At 37.7% G+C, this 24,892-nt stretch overlaps 1 protein-coding gene across 5 annotated transcripts in view; it reads left to right on the forward strand.

Moving 5' to 3' along the window:
- Positions 1-24,892, forward strand: part of MBOAT2 (membrane bound O-acyltransferase domain containing 2) — a 98,377-nt gene that overhangs the window by 9,648 nt on the left and 63,837 nt on the right. For 4 of the 5 annotated variants that reach the window (XM_068937222.1, XM_068937224.1, XM_068937223.1 and 1 more), the window contains 2 exons: positions 10,318-10,463; positions 13,583-13,660. In XM_068937222.1, coding sequence (XP_068793323.1) covers positions 10,318-10,463; positions 13,583-13,660 — 224 coding nt within the window. Of the gene's footprint in view, positions 1-3,105; positions 3,164-10,317; positions 10,464-13,582; positions 13,661-24,892 lie in introns of those variants that run through there. The other variant, XM_068937225.1, reaches the window with a different exon arrangement.

Below are 24,892 nucleotides of genomic sequence, written 5' to 3' on the forward strand. Positions count from 1 at the left end.
TCACATCTTGGGTGTCATGTATTTATCTTAACTTCACTTGTTCTTCAGTCACTGTAGTCTTCAGAACTAGAGTTTCTGCACTTTCACACCTCAAAGTGCTGCCTACTCCTCCTTTCCCAGCAGAAGTTAAGCTTCATCCTTCGTCTTGTACCAATTTTAAATCGTCCTTTAAAAGTGAAAGTTATAGAAATGGTATTTGCAATGTGGGTATTCTTCTGAGAGGCGAGTTAAGTCATTTTCCTTATAAACTCCCTCACTGCTTTCAGCACTCAAGGGTGAGGAAGAAACCCACTTATTTAAAATAATCTAATATAGAAGATTCGAGTGAAGACTAGAAGAAGGAAAATGGTGACGATTTATGCAATGTAATAAATTACTTTTTTTTTTTTTTTTTTACTTTCCATACTTGCTGCCCTGAAAAGCAAGTCCTTTCCCATTTCTTTCTTTTAAATTTTATATCTATTTAGATCTTTGAGGATTATTTTTTTTAAATTCCCTTTATATGAACATTAGGCTGAGTTTTTTTTTTTTAATACTGAAAGATTTATACGTATCAGCATGTTAGAAATTTGTAAGCCACTATTTCAAGACCATAAATAAGATCTTTAAAAAAAGACTTCCTACCTAGGAAATAAATAACTGGATATCTTTCATAACTTTAATTCTCGTCTGCTTTCATCAGTATTTGATTATTTTCTGTTTTGAGATTTCATTGAGACGTTAACTTGTTTAGGCCTATGATGAAAGGTCACGCTTTGGAAAAGTAGCTCAGTGGCTGAATTGCTCTTTGTCTGGAACTGTATTTTGGCAGCCTAATCCCAGCCTTTTGTCTTCTGAATTTGGAAACCGTTTTTCCCTTGTAGTCAGAGTTCGGCAACCCTTAACTGGCCAAACCAGTTTTTACTTAGCAGAAGCAAGTAGTTTTAAGTCCTTATTGTGTTTTTTTTTTTTTTGGGGGGGGGGGTGGAGAAGAAAGAACACGTGAAAACCCCAACTGACATTCTTATTTCGATTTCACCTTTGAACCAAACTTGTTTCCTGGTTTGCTTCCATAGGCTATGCCTATGAATAGAGTGCTGTTCGCCATGTGAAAGCTGAGTATCTGATAGCACTGAGTCCTTAAACGAGCTGGCTAGTGCTCTGAATGAATACCCTTCTGCTGACATCTTCCAATCCTTCATGAATCTCAGTGTTATTTTCACTGTAAACTGTATAAATTGAGGTTTCATTTTAAATCCTTAGTCCTATGGTTTTTCTTTCCATAGGATAATTCTGAACAAGCTTTAGTTAAGTCCTCTTTTAAAAAGCTTCTTGGGTTTGATGCTTAGGTTTTTCAGAAACCAGATTACTATTTCCTGCATTATGTTCTTCATGATGTTCTTCACTATCTCCAACATACTTACGGAATGATGAGCTAGAAATTTAAAGTTAATTCTGGAAATAGAAATACTATTATTATCCTACATTACATTTGTCTTTGTGAATGCTTTCTTTTCGGTATAATTTTACTCCAAAATATCAATCTGTCTGATGCATAAGTCCTTACAGCTGCCAATAAATTCATATGAAGATGAATGTATCAGTGCAACATTAAAAAGCTGTTGCCAGTATTGTTCAGGTTGACTAACACAGATGGCTTTAAGCATAGACTCAAAGGAAATGGCTGCTATTAAAGGAGTTGCGCTTGGAAATCTGGTCTGAAAATGGGTGTCCCCTCTCACTGGGTACTCTGTAAACATAGAGTAACAGTGTTTGTTCCAACACGCCCAGTGTTCTACCACTAACGTTTTTGGTGCTGATACTATCCCAAAATAACACCTGCTCCTTTTCCTCCCTGTTGTATTTCACCCAAGAAGTGAGGGTTCAGATTTCGGGGAGGGAGTGCTAATTAGTTAAATATTCAACAAGGAAAATATGTGCTTTGATTTGACCCAAAGTATGCGTTTGAAAGCATTGCCATAAGATCTATGATCTTTCGGTTCAGAAAGAGGAATTGCTGAGGGAATGTCCGTTCCCTATCCAGTACAGAAGCAGCATGCTCTGAGCTGATCTCTCAGAGGATATTTCAATTTTATCAGAAGTTCATCAGGTGTGCTTGTTTCTCTGGAATCCTCTTTCTGACCTTTCCCAATGAATTGAAGAAAATCACCAAACACTTTAATTCTGATTCTGATCATGGGATTGCTTTTTTCAGCTTTACCATGGATATCATGTGTAGGGTTTTTTGTTTTTGTTTTGTTTTTAATATTGGTGCAGGAATTTTCATGGGACAGCTGAAAATTGCATGTTGGTTTCAAATAGTAGTTATTCCCAACCTTAACCTCTTCCTATTGTTGACTAATTACACAAGGTTGTTCCATGTGTTGCTTTTTTTTTTTTAAAAAAAAAAAAAAAAGAATTCTGACAGTCTTAGCAGAGCTTGGTCTCCAAACTGATCAGTGCTTCACCTTTTATAAAGAAAACGTCTATTAGTCTGGTTTAATTTGCTAACTCTCACAAGAACTTTTTTGAAGTATTCTGGTAGTTCATGTTTACCGTGCTTTGATCATCTTTTCCCACTGTAGTTGGTGAACAGTGAGACCAGAAGATGGGGGGGGGGAAAAAGGAGTACACCTTCCTCACTACCTTACAGGACAATGCCGGAAGTACGTACAATAACTAGATGTACCTCCTGTCCATGGGAAAGTGGGGAGCCAAAAAATGGCCCTTGACAGGGAGACAGAAGATCATATTAGCATCTTGCAACTCAGAAAAGTTGGATCCTATGGAAGAAGAGTTCTCATGTGTCACAAAATGGGGGAAAATGCCAAATTCTTTAGTTACGGAATTGATATCTCTGCATATGAAGTGTCTTGTGTCCTAAACTATTGTTTTAGGCTCTTCGTATGATCAAGTAGCCATCAGTGCATCTACTCCAGTTTGGATGATCTTTTTGCAAGCATTAGCAACGAAAACTGAAACTGCCTTCTTTTAATTGTTCTTTTAAAAGATAACAAAAAAGGAAGATGAGCTTTTAATTCCTAAAAAGCTTGTTCTTGATGCCACAGGTATTCATTGTAGTTTGTATGTTTGAATATTGTTTTTTTTTCTTCTGATCAGAGATAATTCATTAAAAACAAGAAGATACAGAAGTGTGACGAGAAGGCAACTTTCAGAGAGTTTGGTAGGTCATTGGCAGAAGAGAATGTAAAATGCAAATTTTCTGAATCTTGATTTGGTGCTCCAAGCACTAAACCCTTGGTTCTTTTGTAAGCTTTGAACATGCATGTACTTCTGAGTGCCTCTTGGTGCCTTCCTGCAGTTAGTAAGCAAACCTTTATGCAATGATATCTCCACTTCTCAGCAGAATGTATGCTGTTTAGGCCAGTATGATTGTTTTGTGCCATCTGGTTAAGAATTGCCTGTAACAGTAAAATTCCCTTGCTACCTTTTTTTCCCCTGTTCAAAAGGTATTTGCCTCATTCAGTACTACAAAACAGTAGGATTCTGGAGGTATTATATGCAACACTTAGCTTTTCATATTAAAATACAGCTGATAGGAAAAGGAAATTGAACCTGAAATATTAATTAGATACAATTACATAGCAGAATATTAAAAATTGGTTTCATGAGAGAAATAATATTTTTTCTACTTTTTTTTAGTTTTCTAATGCTTTAATAAAGGCATTGAATATGTAGGAAGGTTTGAGATTTTTTTTTTAGCTATTGAAATTAAATGTTTTGCCAAATCTCTTCTTAACAATGAAAGTTCTTCTGAGCAGCAAGTGATCTTCCTCCTTTTCCTTTGCTTTGTATAAATGATCCCTTAAACACTGTTTTGTTACAAACAACTTTTTTTTTTTTAATACAAATGCAATGCCGTAAGTTACATGGAAATTTTTAAAAGGCTAAAATTAATAAGACTTTCACATTTTTTTACTATAAACTTCCTATTCAATTTTAACACTGGTTATGCAGATGCAGAGTTTGTTTTATGAAGACAATGTAAGGTAAGTAGTATAATGGATTTGCTGGAGTAACTACGTAAACATTGAAACTGAGAATTTGTACTGGTGTTTTGTTGTTATGTTTGGCACAAAGCCCGCCTGTAAGCTGCACTGGCAATGCAACTGCTGTTGCCCAAAAAATAAGGGGGTTAATTTTTCAATTGCCAGAATGCATACAGTGAGTTTTGTAACTGCTTAATAGGTCTTAAATGAAACTTAACACACATCCACATAAAACAGTGCTGATAATCAGTGCTGATAACTTAAACATGATCATTGTAAGTTTTTTTTCTTGTTATGTATATGTAAAGAACAGTGTATAATGCAATGTTATATGGGACTTTTACATGCCACACTCATTATAAGCTGACCTGTTCCGATGACCTATACCATAGGAGGCCAAAGGTTCTGTGGTTTTTTTCTTGTTTCTTTTTTTTTTTTCCCCCCCTCTTATAATTTTTCTAAATTATAACTCTTTAAGGTTAAACTTTCCATTTTGTGCGCCTATATGAGAATTTTTCCCCCAGGGAGTTTCAGCTTGAAGTGATTCAGTGTTCTTATGTTTTATAAAACAAAGCCTGTTCCAATGACGAGTCCTAATGACTTCAGGAAGACAAGTTAGAATTTGTTTTGAGGAACAAATTGTGTTACTTTCCTGAGTGCATCTTCTTCGTGCATGTTCCACCCATCTCTCACTAAGTCATGAGGTGTTTCAAAATTTTAGTTTGCTCAAGTTCAAAATATTGATATAAGTTTTCAAAAGCTATTTAAGTATACCACTCCCAGATATATTCTGTAGGCTACTACATCTGACGTTTACCAACAAAATAACTGCTTGGTTATTCGCTCTTTTTCCTCGATATTATCGTCAAGAAAGCTTCCAGTGCTGTCCTCGTAGCTGCTCACTTGCTATCTGAACAGTTCCTTCTTATGTCTTCTAGCAAGCTAGCTATTTTTTTGTTTTGTTTCAAGACACATTGTAATCTTTAGTTGTTCCTGTGCCTCATTTCTGCGCTCTTGCTCTAGGTCAACCTGAGGTTAAGATGGGAGATGTAATTAGGAAAAGGTTGAATGTTAAATTTAGGTTTTGTTTACCTCAGGAAGCAGTGTAGTACAATAGAAAGCAGTTCTGTAGAATGAAGTGCTTGGCACTGAGTACCCAATCTCCATGCTATAATAATTTCAGGAAATTCTGCTTTTGCCTGGGTGAACGTCCATTTGCCTTTGGAACGCATCTTGTTTAGTTTGGCGTAGTGGGCAGGGGGGAAAACGGTTTGTGTTCGCATGTTGTTGTACCGTGCAAACCAAAGTATCTTAAGAGAGGATAATTGGGAGCCTTGCTTCAGAAGCCCTCTCCTGATCCGAACTGAAATGCAGTGTAGATGCATGCATCCACAGTTCCAGCAATTTGCTGGAATTTGAAGTGAATGCAATGGACTTTAGGAGCCCAGAGTCTCTGTTGTTCACTTCATCAGATGAAGATTACCTTATATGGCTGTAATACAGCCCAATAGTGGTCACAGACTTTTCCAGATGATCTCCCTCCTTTATTCAGAATACAAATACACTAGTAAACTGGTTTTCGTTTCTGTTGCTGCCACAGAGTTTTAAGATCTGGAGAATAGTGTAATGAAAATACTCAGTAATGATGACTTTCAGTTTCTGCTTTCCTTTTGAGATACTTTGGGACGGGTTTATAGAAATGCTGAATTTTCTGAACAGCAGCTGAGGTTTATATTCTCAAAGCACAGCTCCAATTAAACTTCTGTTAAAAGTGCAGCATGGAGAACTAGGTACTAAATGTCTGAAACTGAGAAAACAAAATCAGTGGGAATTTATTTATACCCTTTGGGCTTTTTCATCATTGAATGTTAGTTTCCCACCTCTAGAAGAGGAATAGGAACATTTGCTCTTGCAAAGTTTTTGCAAAGATTGCATTTATTTTATGTAGACTTCTGAAACTGTGGTCAGATATTCACAAACATGTCTACAGGGAAACTGAAGTTTTTTTGTGTTCGGCGTAGAATGCAGATGGTAAGTATTTAATGGGTCAGAGGATGAGGGCAAAAACTGGGCAACGGTGCATTTGCTGAATGAAGCAGAAATCCTGCTGAGGGAAAAGAGTAGCATAGAGTAAAGTATTATCAAAAGTAGTTATGTAAAAGGCCAAATTGAAGTTACGTAGTTTTGAAATTTTAATTTCTCCATAGTTTGGTTTTACACATACTTACTTAATGTTTTGGGTAGATTTGATATTAAAGGAATAAAAGTCTGTAAAACCCACTGGTGCTTAGTAATCTACATCTCATTGCACTCTGAGGCAAGTATATGATTGAAATGGTAGGAACAGGGAAGAAAGACTAGGTAGTGTGTAAGCGTTACATTGATGTCTTTTGTCTAAGTGTACATCTATGTGTGCATTGCTAAGAAGAACAGTTTAAAAATGCCCACTGGTAACTGGAGTCACTTGTAAGGAAGGCTTTCAGAACAAGGTTATTGTTTGAGTCATCTAGGTGTGTCCGAAACACCAACATTAAGGATTGACTTTCCTGGAAGTGTTGCTTATGATGGTGGTATAAAGATATGATATCCTGCATTGTATTGCTGTTCTCAAAATACCTTTGTAGGGAACGGTGTTTGTTTCAGTTTAATGGGATACTATTTTAGGGTCTTGAATTCAATCATTTGGCTAATAGGTGAAGCAAGGTGTCTTGAAAGGATTCAGCAGGTAGGGACTGAAGAGGGGACACCTTTTACTCAGTTTCTCTTTGCGTCTTTTGTATGAGACTTTTCCACTGTGCGAAACCTACAGGCTCATTATGAGTTCAGAAATTCCCAGTTTTTCATTTGCATCTTCTGTAGAGAAGCTAAGACGGGTCAGAGATGCCAAGCTCTGCTCTCCTTTACTGTGGTAGTGCTACGAAGCAGGTGATGATCTCTCTTCTTCCCCAAGTCTTGCTACTTTTCTTTGAGAGGTAATCTGAAAAAGGGGGGCATCACGAGACTCCACTTGGCAGATCATCTCTTAAAAGCTGACAAAGCAGTGACTTCTGGATGTTCAGTAAACTCAGCAATGCTAACTTGTTCACAGTGCTAACATTTACAGATGGATATTCATGCCTGTTTCTTCCCTTCTCTGTCTCTTCACCTCTGCTTTGTTTTTATACCTCTGCAGTGTATCTGTCACCATTTTTTTCCTTCTCTGCTCAAATGCATGCTCTTTCTTTTACTTTTATGTCTCTTTTCCTGGAAAAAAAACTTGTCTACTTGGAAAATGCATTTTCAGTATGTGCATGCATCTCTTCCCCACTCCCCTATTCTATCTAGAGTGTGAGTTCGTTGAGTCAGAAGCAGAGGACTATTCTGTAATATGCATAGCATAATTTATATAATAAATATTCAAAACAAGTCACAGAATGATTGAGCCTGGAGATCATCTAATGCAACCCCTCTGCTCAAGCAGTGTCAGCTGGAGCAGGCTGCCCAGGATGATGCCCAGATGGTTTTTGAATATCTCCAAGGATGGAGACTTCACAACCTCCCTGGGCAACCTGTGCCAGGGCTCTGTCACCCTCACAGGAAAGAAGTTTTTCCTCAGGTTTAGATGGAACTGCCGGTGGTTCAGTTTGTGCCCATTGCCTCTCATCCTATTGCTGTGCACCATGGAGAAGAGCCTGGCCCCATCCTCTTGACACCCACCCTTCAGATACTTGTACACATTGATGAGATCCCCCTTGAGTCTTTCCCTCTCCAGGCTGAACAGGCCTGTCTCTCCTCTCTCTCGCGCGCTTTCTCTCTCGCGCGCTTTCTCTCACTCTCATCTGATGAGAGATGCTCCAGTCTTTTCATCATCTTTGTAGCCCTTCACTGGACTACTTCCAGGAGTGCCATGTCTCTCTTGTGGCCTCCCCAGGGCTAAGTAGAGGGGGAGGATCACTTCCCTCCACCTGCTGGCAACACTCTGCCTCATGCACCCCGGGATACCATTGGCCTTCTTGGCCACAAGGGCACACTGCTGGCTCATGTTTAACTTCTTGTCCACCAGGAGTCCCAGGGCCTTCTCTGCAGAGCTACTTTCCAGCAGGTCAACCCCCAGCCTGTACTGGTGCCTGGGGTTATTCCTCCCCAGGTGCAGGACCCTGCACTTGTCTTTGTGGAGCTTCAGGAGGTTCCTCTCGGCCCAGCTCTCCAGCCTCTCCAGGTCCCTCTGAGTGACAGCACAGCCCTCTGGGGTATCATACACTCCCCTCAGTTTTGTATCATCAGCAAACTTGCAGAGAGTGCACTCTGTCCTTTCATCCAGGTCACTGATGAAAACGTTGAACAAGGGTGGACCCAGGACTGACCCCGGGGGACACTGCTAGCTCCAGGCCTCCAACTAGACTCTGTGCCACTGACCACAACCCTGTGAGCTCTGCCACCCAGCCAGTTCTCAGTCCACCTCACCATCTACTCACCCAGCTTGTACTCCCTGAGCTTGCCTATGAGGATGTTAAACACTCAATTCATAGTCAATTACTTTGGCTTTATTTTCTCCTTCTTGCTCTCTTTTTAAAAAACACTGTCAATTTGTTTTCCTCTCAGTGATTCGTTAAACTTGAACTGATCTTAAACTGTTTTACATGAGACTTTTCCACATTCCTAAACCTGCAGATCCGTCCTGAGTTATAAATCTCATCCTGTTTCATTTGCATCATCTCTTACAGGCGATAAAGCAGGTCAAATTACATCCTGGAAGACTAGTTCCTTATTCATTTAAGGTTTTTCAGATAGTGTTTGAAAGTAAAATGTAAATGTTGAAATAAGAAAACCAGGTGGCAAAGTGTATGGGATAGTTCAGTTTAGAGAACCTGCTCCCGTGAAGTAGAGCAGCCCTGGATTCTGAACTTCTTTCCCGGCTAGCACATCATGCTGGTATAATTTGGTATTACAGAAGGCTTTAGAGAAGTTCAGAAAAGGGGATTTGCAGATGGGGTCTATAGAATAGAATAGAAAAAAAAAAGAAGTTGGGTAGATAGCTGGTGTTTCATTTCTACTTTAAACGTATCTGTGTTGGCACACTCTCACACCTGTATCTGTTACTGCTTGAAGCTTAGCTGGAAAACCGTGAAGAAAGGGAATGGACTAACTGAATTAACATACTGGAGGTGTTTGCTGTGGTGCTGCAAACATCAGTATTAGGCCTGTTGTCATGAGCATAAAAATACTGATGCCATTGAACCCTGTGGTATCTTAAGTATTAAGATTAAGCATATATTTCAGCTGTGCGGAGTGGCATAAAACAGGCTGTAACCTCATTGTGCTAAGTACTGTTCATGCATACAGTATGTGAAAAGTTTCTTGTATCAAAGAGCTTGTGATCTAAAGGAGCAGCCGCCAAGCTGTTGCTCGGGATGGCTTGGGACACTGTTGGCAGCCACAGGAAGTATGAGGCAGTTTTCTATGGAAGGGAAATGTTCCCTTCTAAATAAAGGAATCTTAAATTCATTCCGCTTCTTGCAGCTTAAGACAATTTTGATAGCAGTTGTTATATCTGAGGAAATTATTTCTTTATTGTGCCCTTATTAAATTTCTCAGGCCACAGTCGGAATGATTCTTTTTACTCACTGGTTTGGTTCTTTAATTTCACTTTTTCTTTCAGCACCCTAACGTCTGCATTTAATAATACGCAAGACATTTGCTGTGTTCTAGAATAAATGGCCTGAAGGGAGGGAGAATTTATGAACCCATCCTATTTGAATGCACGAGAAGGAAACCTAGTGTGCAGCCATGCTGTTTATCTGACTGTGTACCACTGAAGCGTACTTCAGGGAGCTCCCGTTCTGCGTAGGCCGCTGAAGTGATCTGCCACTGATCTGTATAGCGGATACGTTTTTCCGAGCGAGGCTCATTGGAAAACAAAACCAAACCCCCAAATCCAGACCTTCATGTTACTTGGAAAGTATGATTGATAAATGGTCTAGGATATGTCAAATTCACAGGGAAATATAAAACCTGAAACTTTTTTCTTGATTCATGCCCCGACTGTCTCTCTGGGTTTCTGTGGTGAATCTTCTCTCTCTCTTTCTCTCTCTTGCTGTCTCTCTCTTTCTCTCCTTTTTTTTTTTTTTTTTTTTTTTTTTAAAACTTTTAGGTGTTCGTGGGAGCAATGTTATTGGGGAGGGTGGTGGCGCTCAGGAGAAGCTCTTTCAAATTGACATGCTATGTTAAGAGAGAGCTGTGGCAGAGCCAGAAACGCTGCAGACTACTAATAGTGCACAGATATTTCCGTTAGCGAATTTTAAATATGGGACTGTATGAGATAACGTTTTCTTCTTTTCTTCTTATGCAGGTCAACTTTGTAGTGTGCCAACTGTTTGCCTTGCTTGCAGCTATTTGGTTTCGAACGTACCTTCATTCAAGCAAAACCAGCCCATTTGTAAGACATGTTGTTGCAACCCTCTTGGGCCTTTATCTTGCACTTTTTTGTTTTGGATGGTAAGTTGCACGTCATTTCACTTTTCAGGGATTTGTAGAACTTCATTTTCGGTTTGTTTGTAGAGAAACAAAATGTTGTTACAAGGAACCTTACAGCATAATTCTGTGTTTTCTGGCTGCTGTGGACAAATGTACAGAAGTGTAACTGAGGTGGAAAGTGGTTTAAACTTTCTGGTATAGTACACAGATTTTGAAATATCTTCCATTTATGAGCTGAGAACTAACATGCTCTTTCTCTGGTTTTGGTAGGATGGAAGAAAGTACAGTTTGCTTTAACTTGTACCAGTTTTTCTGTAAACTTGCTTGACCAGTATTTTCTTGGGGCACTGCACAGATGTGGTGACTGAGATAATTCCTCTTAAATATTTACTGAATATCAGCAAATTCACCTTTGTTTTTCTGCTGAATATTGAAAATAGTCTGATTTTTTTTGTAGGAAGAGTGGCCAGGTCTGCTGTATTGATGGTAGATGACCAAACCCCTTTCTTTTCTTTTACGTTTTGGAGGGAGGGTGGTTTTCTTTTTGAAAAACAAATTCATTTTTCTGCAATTGCTGCTTTCGCACCTTGATCTGCTCAAACTGTAGCAAGGCAGAATTATAATAAGGCTAATAAAAGGAATACATTTAGTTTGATTTCTTTTTTTTTATTCTCTTCCCTTGCAGCTCCCCCTCCCTGCAACTGTTGTGCAAAATTAGCTCCTTAAGTGGCTCTTATCTTACCAAGTTGGTTTAAGATGTTTACCCTGCAATAAGCCCAAATTGGCTCTTAATTCAAAGTGTTTGTCCAACTTCAAGTGTATGTGAATACAAGCCGTACCGACTCTTGCAAAGCATTACTGAACTAGGGGGAATTAATCCTTTTCCCCAATCTAGAGGGCAGCTGGAAGATGCACACTGTGTGTGTGCGCGTGTGTGTGTCTGTGCACACACAATGTGTACAGCTCTTGGATTTCCAAAGCACAGGTTTGGCCTCTGTATTGGCATGTCACAAAGGCTTCTATACAGTAGTTTGTAAATGCTACTTTTAAACTTAGGAAAGAAAAAATCAGTAAGCTCTATTCTTCAGAGCTGCATATGCAGTTTACTTACATGTATACTTGTATAACTCCCTTGCACTTGTTAAACTTTTGGCCCTGGTGTTCTGCTTTGAGAGAGTAATCTAATGTCAAAGATTTCCAATCCTAGAACCGAATGAGATAGGGGATGTGGTGTCATGTGCTGCTGTGTGTTGGCTTTCATTAGCAATAGGCAGTAGTGTTGGTTTTTTTTTGGGGGGGGGGGGGATGTTTCCTCCACCCCCTAAGAAAATAATTAAACATATAAGGTTACAAGTTTCTGGTACCCCGCCCTTCAGCAGCTCTTCAGTTGTGTTTTCGCACCTATGTGTATGAGAGAGGGAAACTGTCACTGTTGTCTTATGCAGAGTTTATAGTAAGTATAGACTTGCAGAAAATCTCATGCAAAATTTGAAGGTCCGTTAGTCTTCGATTATCTTTGTAATGCTTGGGATGGTGATCTGGTACAGGAAGAAAGAGGATAATTCCATGGCATAATAGCAAATAGCATTGAAGGCCTAGAATATGCCTTGTATGTGGCTAGTTTTTTTTTTCCCTTATTGTATTTAGATGCAACTCTTCTATTAATTTTGAATCTGAGATCAATCCTATTGCTATTATTAACAAGTGTTATACTGAAAGAGCAGTAATTTTAGGGACTGGCTTGCCAATTCTACCATTAAGCTTGTTCTTTATAACAAATAATTTAGGCACAATTTCTAAAAATTAAGAATAAATTTTTTTCAAGTTCATTCAAAGAATCTGTGGCTGATATGAAAAGAAAGTGTTTTGTGTTTTTTTTAATTGGCATTTTCTTATGATAAAGGTACACTTGAATTTTAACTAGTCATATCTCAAATGAGATTAGTTAGCAGTGATATATCAGAGCATCTGCAGATGGTATCTAGTCTTCTGTTTAAAAAGTCAAGGTTTTCAAGGTTAGTTGATATCTGGATGAAATATTTTTCCTTAAATTCATCGTGGGTAGACTTCTTTGGAGTTTTGTTGGATGGAACTTTGATTCTTGCTGAAATGTCTTCAGAGCTATTCAGTATGAATGGATGTGGAGAGAGATAGAAAACTATGGGTGATAAGCTGAAAGAGAATAGTATCAGTAAAATAGAGTAGTAGCCACTTTTTAGGCTGTGTTTGTATGGGAAAAATTCCAAAGGTAGATCAGTGTGTCACTTGAGCACATGTAAGCATTCAGAGTAGAGTACCAAACTGAAAGAAAATCAACTTACTGAAGACAAAGCACATTTCCCCCCCTCACTGATAATGATTTGTCACCAGTGCTCTGAGCTTAATGAAATATAATTCCTAATCCCCCCCAACAGGTGGTGTTCTTCCCTCCCCCCCCCCAAAAAAAAAAAAAAAAATCCCAGCTGAAAACATATGGTAGTATGCTGAGGAAAATGAATAAGGAGAACAAGTCAGTTGTGCTAAATACTAAGTCTGAGTTGGAGGTTAGAGCACCTTTGTGAAATAACTTTATGATCTCTTTCTGCTTTTTTTTTGAGACCATTGTCAACAAAACATCTCTCTCTCAGTTACAGAATACTTTGGGCAAGGAGACTAGCTGGACAGAGTTATATTGGCTGGGAAATCTTCCCATATATTGGTATTTTGGGTAAATAAGAAAGCTGGCTCAGATATGGCCAACAATATTGTTGCAAATAGGTAAAAAGAGTATGGAAGGTGAGTCACAAAACATGAATGCTCTTTTCGCTTAGCATTTAAACATAAAATAATGCAATAAGACCTATTGTTCGTGTTCAAGGATCACCAGCATTTCCTCAGTTCTTGTTTATCAGTGGGAGAATTCTAGTTAAGTTTGTGGGTTTGTTAATACCATGCTAAAGGAGGAAACTGTCCACAGAAAAATAGGGTACAGAAAACACAAGTAGAACAGAGGTTGTTTTTTTTTTTTTTTTTTTTTTAAAGAATTGGTGGGTCTAAAAATTTAATGAATTTCTTTCAATTTCACAGAAGTAGTGAATGTATACAGCTTATTGTCAGTTAATAGAAAACGTCTTGAGTGATTACTTTTTTCCCCTCTTTAGGTATGCCTTACATTTTGTTATACAAAGTGGAATTTCCTACTATATCATGATCGTAATAGGAGTCGAAAATATGCACAAGTAAGTTTAAGTTCTAAATAAACTTGTTCATATCTCTTCCTTTTAAAGAGTGCTCCTGTTTAGCTTTTTAATAGCTATGTATGTATGTATGTCATGCTAGTGCTTGTATCAGAATATCGCGCTCTTTTCAATATTTGAATTCAAACTAACCACAGTTTTATTTCCAGGACAGAAAACTAGAACTTTCTATGTTTGGCAAAATCCCCTTTAAGACTGTTTAGTGTTCTTAGCATTCTGATTTTAACACACGTTGCTGTTACTCGATCACAAATAATTGTAGATGTCTCACAGATATGTGAGTTGACTGTATGAATGTTATTTTGTAACTCTCCAAAACTAGTAGAAGGAAGGTATCTGAAAAGAACAGGATTTATGACAAATTTCATTTTTAAGTACTAAGGGATTCTGCTATTCCTTTTTTGTTCGTTTTGTAAGAATGGCATGTATGAATGCTGTCTTGGGTTCAGAGTACTGTCATATAAATACATATGTACGGCACTATGTTAACTTTGCAAGAGGATATGATTAGATTAGCAGTATCTGAATTCATCCATAACAGAATTCATTTATTTTGTTCATTCTGTCTTAAAAGCAAGAAAGAATTCTTATTACTGTATGCGTATGTTTTAATATTCCAGTAGTCTAGAGATCAGAACCAAATTAGGATCCCACTGTGTTAATTCCTGCATAAATGTTTAATAGAAGAGCAAATCCTCGCTTGAACAAATTCCTGAAGTACATGAGGCTGTCAGGAAAGATGTTGATTTAAAAAAACAAAAAGGAAAATTGCTTTATAGAGAAAGGCTGTGCAAAGCCAGGGTGGCCTGAATTCGTGGTCCTCTCTGTTAGAACATACTGCTTCTTTATACTCTGTTACTGAATATAATTTTACTGTCTTTTGAAATATGCCATATTAGGCTCTTCCAGGATTTTCTGAAAAGCCTGGCATATTTTACCTACTACAAATGTGAGAGAACTTCAGCTGGTGGGCTTGGTCGGTTTATTTTCCAATGGTTGCTTTCATAAGCATTTGTCTGAAAATTCATCCATATCAACTTCTTTTCAGAAACTTAACAGTGTAAGTTGTAAGGTATGTAGCTTAATATTCTAAAGTAAATTATGAATGTGGTTAAATGTGTCTGCACAGCAAAAAGAAAAATACTTTCAAAAGTCAACTGAGGAATATGTTACTAACCAAAATTAACTACAAAATAGCTTAAAAAAGAGCTGTCATTCAAATTAAAAATAACATGAATGTTACTTCTCTGTCATAGCCTCTTCTCTGTGTATATTTGTGAATACGTTTGGATGATTATTCTTTTCCTTCCCCCCCGCCCTGAGTTAAATCAAATGTATTTAGATTTTTGAAACTCACTTTCTTTGAAAAAAAACTATATTAGTTTTTTTCTACTCTGTAAACTCTGAATTTAGCCTGAGATTCGGTATTATGTAGTAGTACTGATGAAATGTATGTGATGGTTTCACTGTTAAATTTGTTTCTGGTAGTTCCCACCGTTGCTGGATGTTTTGCAAAAATTCCAAGAGTTTCACCCTGTGAAAGCCTTTGTGCCCCAAAAGAAGGGAGGATGGTTGAAAGATTTACTGTGCTCTTTATTTGGCCTAACAAGGAGCTTTCTTCCCAACTTGGGAACTATTGATTTTGTGGCATTGAGCTACTTGTAAAATTCCAATTGGAATTTGTCTATAATAAGGTTAGTCCTTCAAGCGCGGTATCTGAGCTGCAGTCTTAAGGTGTATCCATCAAATTTGATAATATTTGTCAATGTAGCGTAAATCTCTTTGTACCAGGGAGATATTTGGGTCTTTATCATAACAAATTATGTGAACTTCTTGTTGTAAAAAAGGAAACTAGCAGTGGTTTACTTCACTAGCACTGAGAGACAGGTAGATATGTCTGTATTTACCATTCCCGAGTTGGAACAAGAGAACTGTAGTTTACTCCTGATTCATACAAGCTAGTTTAACTCTATGGCCTGATCCACTGAAATGATTGTTGTGCCACGCAGCAGAGGAATCTTTCTTGTATGTATATACTGTGTTATGTATTTGAGTACTCTCTGTTATTCCTTGATGCTGCCCAGGTGGGAGAGGAAAACCTAGATTTGACTAGCAGACTTACGTTGCTGAATCATGGTATGAAGTAACTTAACATTGGATAAAGCTGGAAAGTTTCCCTCTTTCAATGGAGAAAAAAGATGTAACAGAGTAGTTTTGTCATGTTGCTTACTTGTATGCATCACTTGACACAAATAAAACAGATTAAAACAAATCCTGGATGGAATGGTAAGGAGAATAAATTTTAAGCAAGTAACTTGAAACAAAATCATTGCTATTTAGATAATGCTTATTTTTCTAGCTTTCATTAAAGCCTTCCCCCCCCCCCAAAAAAAAAAAAAAAAGCAAGTGTTCAATCACTCCTCTTCCCCAGCCTTATTTTAGTGATAGGATTTAATGAATTGGGTTCAAGTGAAAAGAATCACAATGCTTCCTATTTTATTTTGTATAACTACACAGAATATGAGTGCAGTGAACAATAAGGCTGAAATTTGTACTTGCCTATTTTGGAAACCTGCATTTGTAACTTGGAGTGTGAGATTGGAGGGAGTATTAAATGCCATTAAAATGGGCTTTGAAACGAAAACTGAAATTTAGTTTCATAGCTTAGTACCTACCAGTTTTATAGACCCTTTCATGGTTATGCCTTTCAGCTGTCTCCTGCTGATTGATACAACAATGTAATAGAACTTGTAAACGTCTGGGAGTCTGGAAATGCGAAGCAGTAGTTCTGCTGCAGGACAGTAGCTGGCAGTAGTAGAAGAAATTCAGCCTTAGCTTACTATACGCAAAAGCCATATTGACCACATCCATATTGCTAAATAAAAGTAACAGCAGGACCCGGAAGCAAGCTTGAATGTTGGACTGTGCATTGCACTGCCTGTTTGATATGGCTTTGGACTCTCTTGGCTAGCTTGACTGCTCTCTTGGAAATGGCAAGCTCCAGGAGCCATTCCTAATAAGTGATTCAGCAAAGACCGTACCAGGTTTGGTTACTCTGTCATAGTAGTCCAGGAGGGGTAGTGCCTCTCAGTATCCCTATATGCCCGTATTTTGTCCAGAAGGAATGCACCAAGTACTACTAATTTTCTGCTATGAAAATGCCACTCTAACTTTCCTGTGTGGCAGTTTGAACTTGAACAAATGTGAACAACCCCGCTCCCCACCTAACTGCTCATCTTCAGGCTACAAATGCATCCCGTGGAGCCTGGAGGAGTGGCATGTGTGTACATGTGCACACACACGTGTGTGTGCACGCAACCCCCACCCCCAATTCAGACTACTTGCACATGCCTACGTTGCATAAGTTTAGGGATTTACTTTGTAGAGGACCCGTTGCGTGGCAGTCCAGTTAGCAGGTTACCTGCGTTGTTCATCAACTTAAACTTGGAAACTATGGACCATACCTATATGTGATGTAAACTTGGATTCAGGTGACTTTGTATTACAAAAGCACTTAAGGGTATCGTGCAAAGGTTTTTGTATGCGATTATCCAAATTAATTTGCTGAAGTAAGTTTTCCTCTCCCCTTGCCTGTTGTCCTGGCAGATCTCATGAGTGTATGCAGGGAAAACCGTTCTCCCTGTCCTTCTTGCTGCATCTCTCTACCCCGCAATGCATCTCCTCGTTCTCTTCTGCCTCTTTAAAAATTGTTCACTGCTTGATAGTGGGACAAGTGTTCTTCTTAACTGTTTCTCAGTTCTGTTGCTATACATGTGTTATATAGTGTGTAGTGGCTTTCCTTACAATTGGAAATAAGGAGAGATTTTTTTTTTTAATTTAATTCTATATTCTCCAGAGCAAACTTTCAGGTCAGATACTGATATTCAGGATCACACAGAATCACAGAATGGCCAAGGTTGGAAGGGACCTCTGGAGATCATCTAGTCCAACCCTCCTGCTCAAGCAGGGTCATCTAGAGCATACTGCCCAGGATCGCGTCCAGGCGGGTTCATCTAAACCTCTGTCCCTAAGAAAGGGTACCTCGATTGGATCCTGCAAGTCTCTGCTCTACAAGGTTCCTGCCTTTGTGGTTTTACTGAGGTACTGGAACCTTTTGCAGCTCTTGCTTCTAAGAGGTTAGTCTTAGGTTAGTCTTAACATGTTAGGTTAAAGCTGAAAACCCTACTTCAAAAAACAAACAACAAAAAGCCCAAACCCTGGAGAGGAGGAGGACGGGAAGCACCAAAACCTGAACATATTAAGGAGGAGGGGAACCTTATCTTTATAACTTATACACTAATACAGTTAATTAGTGGAAGGTAAGTTACTGAAATGAGACTTGGACTTAACCAATATTAATCCCATATTTGGATTAATACTTAAGCATTATTTAAATGATGGAACTTTCAATGAAAGATTGAGTGGTAACACTAGCTCTTCTGAATGGCTCCAAAACTCTTGTTTTGGATTTGTGAATAAGTTATGCTAATATTTATTTGTGACCCTCCTATGAACCATTTAATTATGAAAACAAAAGGCTTGTTGACTAAATTCTCAATTCCAATAAGTTTGCATTTTTAAGAAAAGCAAATGTCTTACTGATACAATGTTAATTTCTTTATCTTTACAATTATGCTATTTCCTTGTATAGTTTTGAAATTGTTACTTTTTTTGGAAGACAAAAGCCAGAATGCCATGGAGTTCTTCCTTAAAGTATTTGATTAGTGTTAGCGAAGAGCTATGTAAGCTATTCTTGCACAGGTGATTTGATGATGACTTTTTTTAAGATTCTTATGCAACTGTTCCTTTTCTGAAATCATTGTTCATTTTGTGGTTGGTAAATAAGGTCTCTGTGCCCATGGGGAGAAGAAAGTCACAGTTATAGGTCTCACAGTTGCTTTGCTGAAGTCAGTAGGATTTTTTTGTTAGCGACTTTACTGAGAGGAGATATAAATCCCAGCTGTGTCAGTATAGAAATTAAACCTGTCAATTTAAAAACAGTGCAGTTAATCTATTAATTTAAATCTGGAAAACTTCTTAAAGCAAAACCAAGCAGTAGGCATGCTATTAGGGGTATGTTATGTACTGCCTTTTACCTAAAGTTGTAGGGTGATAATGGTTTTCTTGTTCCAGAAGCCTAGAGTTGAACTATTAAAACTTAAGGTGGGTTATTTTTGATTTTGGAAAAATCTGTTTAGCCAGTTGTTTTCTGGCATAGTTATGAAAAGAAAACAGAAGAAGAAGTCTGAATAGCAGTAAGTATTTAATGTGGTTGAGGGGGGGAGCAGAATTTTGTTTTTAGTAGATATTTGTCTTTTCCAGAGCTTCATAGAGTCTGTGGACTTCAGAAGTCTTAATGCTTAGAGTATGGAGCGCTTTAAAATATCTATTATGAAGTATTATTATGTGAAGATATTTCCCTTCCTTCCACAAGTATGCATAAAACATTCTGTTTGGGACTGTATGTCACTCTGATGGAATAGAGGTTGTTGTTTATTTGGAATACTAACTTTAGAAAGGTATTTAATACATTTTCAGCTAATCCTTAGTTCTCTTAGCAGTTGAAAACAAGGAAGAGAAGCGAAGTGTGTTATTGATTAACTTTGACAGATTCGGTGTCGTTGATCAAGTACTGGGTGCTGGTTGAAGAGTAGCATTTTGAACTCCAAATATGTCTAAATTATATCAGGCAAAAAATTGCTGTGACCTTTTATCGTGAAAGAGTAACAGATATGGTCAGTGTCCACCAGAGAAACCTGAAAAAATAAGTTTGTAGTAAAAATGTCTTTGCAGAAGTCTAGCTTCTTAACGTGGAGAGCATGACGGAGAAAAGAGAAGCGAGTTCTTTTTAAAGGTTTGTTACTTTAAGGACTTTTGTTTTTAAAAAACAAACAAAAAAGCTTCTCCAAAGGAAAGGAAAGAGAAGAAAAAAAGAAGGTGACAGAAAATGGTACTGAGATGTGCAGTCTCCTGGAAGGTATTTTCAAGGAAGTTTTGTCCTATAATTGTTTGGCAGTATTGTACTCTTGAGTTCACAAGGTGTCACAAATATTGTGTATGTATACTTATATATAAAACATAAAAGTTTTTTGTATGTGTATATATGTATACGTGTGTGTATATATATGTTAATGCATATGTGTATATTTTAGATGTATAAAAACCAGTAAGTAGGGTTATAAGCACCCCCCCTTCCCTTCTCCCCCCCCCTCCTCCCCTCCCCCCCATTCTCCCTACCTTTCCTGAATGTAGCTACTCCAGCCCCTCTAAAGGTGCTTCCTGGCTGTCTCATTCCTTGGGATTTGGGTATACTGGTCCTTTGTAAGTTCCCTTCCCTCCCCTCCTCCCCTAGCCAGGGCCAGGGCAAGATAATATCTTTGCTCCCCTTCCCCTCACTCGCTGCTGTGGCTTTGACAAACAGGGTAAGATGTGGTGGAGGAGATTTGGTGGTTTGATATTAGAAATGTCGGATAAAAGCCTTGTTTGTCTGAACTAATGCATTTGGCAACTTAATTGAGGCAGTTTAATAACACCTGACTGACAAATTATGCTGGATGTCATGACTCATTGATAGACAAGTTTAATTACCAGGTAGTGTACAATTTAGACTGCTGTGAAAATTAGGTTAGATGTTTTTAAAAAGCCATAGTTTCAGTGAAATACAAAACAAACCAAGCAAAATACACTCAAACACAATCCTGTGCATTAGAGAGAAGACTTATAAGCGTCTCTGTTGCATCTTCAGATATAAGAGTATTCATAAATTTAGATCACTTTTGAAAATGGATGTTAAGGTATTTTTTTGAACACCTGTCTTTTCCAAATGCTGTTGACTAAGATAAATTTAGGGTTTTTTTCTCTATTGCAGTCTATTTCTGATTTGATCACAAATGTCTTAAACTACCTGAAGTAGATCAAGAAGACTTTTTTTTTATCCTCAGAGGAGGATCTGAAGCAACATGTAGAATTAAGCATCAACAAATCAACAGGCTGAAATAATAAAATCTAATTTTTAAGGATTTGACTTAGAAATGCTATCAATTTCTAATTTTTTAGCAAATCTAGGATTGGAAACCTGCCAACATAATTTCCATGCCTTATAAAACAAGGAGAGTATCCAGGCTATCTGGCATAATTTCAGTTAGAAATTGTGTAACTTATTCAAGTAACTCAGAAATGTCTGATACGTAGATAGCTACCAAAGGACAGTGGCTATACACCTGGAGTCAGAATTTGTTGAAGTATTAATAGCTGCAAGCTGTTCTGCATAAGCAAACAAAATATTTTCTTCATTTCTACTTCAACAATTAGCTCAAATAAGATGAATTCATTTGGAGTTAAACTAATTGAGAGCTGAAAAAGCAGAAGTGTCATTTTATCATCCACACAAGGATAAATGCAAGGTGAGAGAAGATGAGATTTAACTGATTCCATAGCCTTAAATAATAAGACTGAAAAAAGTACTTTTCTATCACTGCAAGCAATTCTTGTTGTTCTATCAGATCTGTTAAATGCAAAATAATAAGACTGAAAAAAGTACTTTTCTATCACTGCAAGCAATTCTTGTTGTTCTATCAGATCTGTTAAATGCAAAATAAATGCTGATAAAATTATGTAATTACAAAATTTGTATTTGATAAAAAAGCAATTTTAAAGATTTTTGTACAGATGAGAACCAAATACGTGTTTAACAACATAATTCCTGCAGGATGCATAGAACTCTTATCCTCTTTTGTTAGCAGAAATAAATATGAAATTTAATAAATGGTTGTGTTTAGGAGAGTATTTTAATAGTTACCAAGTAATAAGAATCAATATTCCATTTCAAGTTGTATGTTTTTCCCAAAGGAAACAGGATTGGACTCATCAGTTTTTTTTTTTTTTTTAAAAGGAATAAAGTCATTATAGGAAACTGTCTCAGCGTGAGCAATGTTGTAGCTAAAATATCTGATGTGAATCTTGAATATATAAAAAGATCATCAGGTTTTGTGCCCCCAAAAGGAGGGGTGAGACGGTTTGTAGAACTCTGTCTCATTCTAATAGTCAGGATAAAAGAATGATTTAGAAATACTGGATCCTTTTTTTAAAGACCCATAACAATGATTTGGGGGGATTAAAAACAGTTCTCAACAAGACTTGCATTGTGTTCAGTTTGTTCAGTTTATCCAGGAACTACAAGCGAGCAAAGTATTAAAATAGGAGATGAAAATGTAGAGAATGTCTTAGCTTAGCAGACGAAGCATTACAAAAGTCAGCTAATTGTGTTGAAGCTAGGTTCTTGTTTTCTTCTAGCTGGAAACACTTTTCTGCTATAAAAAGTATTAGTATGCCTCTATGTGGGAGGAGGCCTCACCTCTCTTACGGAATTCATTAGTGGGTTTTTTTTTCCTTTCTTCTTTTCTTCATAGCAGAGTATATGGTCTGGTTGTTAGATGGTCTTTCTAGTTTTATAAATTCTTGAGATTTTGCTCTTGTAACGGCAAAGACTCCTTGTGTGTTTGCAGAAGTGAACACTAATTTTTGTTCAAGAATTCTGTTTAACTTGCATGTGTATATATGAATATATATGTGTGTATGTGTATACATATATATAAAAATAGACTGAGTCAAAATAGAGCTATCACAGATAGCAGAAGACATGCAGTTTGTGATCTGGGATCAGTTTCATATTTTAGTAAAAATTTAATAGCCATCAGAAATCTTATCCTTAGCTGTGGCATTTAGCTTTATTGTACGGCTAAGTCAGATGAGCTACTTGGAGGTCTTAACTTGAGTTAACCTTGCATATGAGAGGTTCGCACAGCTCAAGTTCCTGTGTCCTGCTGGTGCTGCCCTTGGTCATGTGTGGAGCTGGGATATATCCTGTGTGCCTGGAGCACATCCTGCAGTTGTTTGCAGTTTCATAGCTGCCTCCCATATGCTCCTTTGCCTCTCTTCTACATCAAATTGTTCATCAAAACTACTTGCAGTTTAAAATTGACCTACCCCATTCAAAAGAAAATAAAATATTCCTGTTTACTCTTCTGGAGTTTGGAAATTGTGACTAATAAATTATTTTTAATATGCTTTACTCTATTGGGTTTTTTTTGGTTTTCCCCCACCCCTCCTTCCCTTCATGACTGGTTATGTTTACTTTTTGTCATCTTTATCTAGGGAAACCTGGTCACTATGTTTTCTGAAGAGTGGGAATGGAAGCAGCAGGCAGTGATTCTCTCTGTTTCGAAGGTTTAGCTCTTACAGAAATAGCTGTGTAGATGGTGGTTGCCTTCAGTGACTTGATAAGTGGGCATGTGTTGACGTAAATACCTGGGATGGAATTTCCTAGTAACCCTCATGAATTTCTTTTGAAAGTATTCATAAGCAATTATTCTTTTGAAAGTATTCATATACTTCATGAAAGTATTTGTCTTAAATAGCTGTTGCAAGTTCATCTACTACTTTGGTAACACTCTGACTGTGTTTTGATAGAACATAATGCAGTTTTTAGAACAAAGGTGTAGGTTTAAAGCAACTTTTATTTAACCTTGTTGAGTTGAAACGTTAGAGTGGAAAGGACTTGACTGATCCTTTTTTTTTTTTTTAATTACAGAAATGGAGTAAAAATAGAGCTTGTATTTTCTTATTCTTGGTGCCTGTCACTTTTGCCCTATTCTTAAATAGCTAAATGCATTTTTTTAATTTCCCCCAACCCCCCTTGGTATATGGAGGAGAAAGAAGGGAGGACAGGAATCCTAGTGTTTGAGGCTTTGTGAAGCTTGCCTCTTAGAAGCAGAGGCTGGCCAAGATGATAAACAGCAATGCAAAGAAGTGTTGTTGCCACTTCGGTTGCCTTGGTACAAAAGGGACATATATTGTCTTAATGTGGCTAGAAGAAACTCTGATTATACGTTTTGTATTTCTGGGGAGAAGAGTCTAATTTGGTCCATTTTAAATCCTCCCCCTGCTCCCCGACCTTTTTCCTCCCCTTTGTTCATAGCGCCCTGGGGAAGGAATTCCCAGAGGCCCAGGTGTGCTGACAGCGTTGCTGTTGCGTAAAATCTCCATCATCATGCTCGAGAGAATTTGAGTGAAAAAATTTCTGGATTTCTGTTTTATGAAGTAGCTATACATTACTGAGAATTAGGTGCTTAATTGAAAGATGATCCTCTTCACTCCTTCAACTTTAGACTAGATAGTAAGTGGCTTTTTCACTCTGTATTCAGCTCATATAAGCGTGAAGGACAACCTTTTCTTGGACGGAAGTGCTAACAGAGAATGGTTGGGTACATTAGAAATCTGTTGGGCTGAGTAGCTATTGCTTTTTGGCTTGCATAGGTGTCCAAATCTCTTTTTTTTTTTTTTTTTTTTCTTTCCTCCTTTGTTCTCAGAAGGAAGCTGTATTAATCGAGCAAAGGCAAACTGATAGTGAGAGGAAAGTCATGTTTTCTGGGTACTGTATTTATTTGGTAATCCTTGAAAGCTGTAGCATTTATATAGATACTTCTTCAAGGCACGTTACTCTGCCTGTCATGCTGCCAAACAACCTGACTGCTAGCAAATGAGCTCTGAGTCATGGTATCATTGCTGCATGGTTTATTACCTCAACAAACTGCTGATGTCAAATTGGGCTCCCTACAAAATGAAGTGGCAGAATGAATTGTACCTAGAAGAGTTCGGGGAAAGCTGTGCTCTTCAGCTGCTGCCAAAGACTGCTGCTAATACGAGCTGATTAAAAATTCTGCTTCTGTAGCGTTAGCTGAGTTGTACCAGTTGTATTTGGGATGGAGGGATTAGATGCAAGTGTGTTGTATGTTGTGGTCAACTTTTTTCTTTAAGTGTCTTTTTATTCTTTGATGAAATACCTTGTGATTGTGACACATTTTGCTTAAATCATGATGACAAACTGAGTTAATAACCACTTCACTTTCCTTAATGGAACTGTTAAGTATAAATTATGCAAGTGAATTTTGCCTGCAGAACTGTGAGTGGTTCCTGATCTCCTGACCCATGCTTTAATGCCAGTAATTAATGGTTGTTGCTGACTTTTTTTCCCCGCCCTCAATATCATATATTGTCATCGCTGTTTATAAACTTCCCTGTTCAAAAGTTCAAAAACTTGTCAATTGCATCTTTTCAAGGGGAGTGGGTATTTTTTCAGCTTTCAATATTGAGAACCAAAAATACTAATCTAGAGGACTCTAGACAGTTGGAAGCTTATTGAGACTTAGGAAAACG

The sequence above is a fragment of the Struthio camelus genome, chromosome 3 (genome assembly GCF_040807025.1).
Source record: "Struthio camelus isolate bStrCam1 chromosome 3, bStrCam1.hap1, whole genome shotgun sequence".
Classification (NCBI taxonomy): domain Eukaryota; kingdom Metazoa; phylum Chordata; class Aves; order Struthioniformes; family Struthionidae; genus Struthio; species Struthio camelus.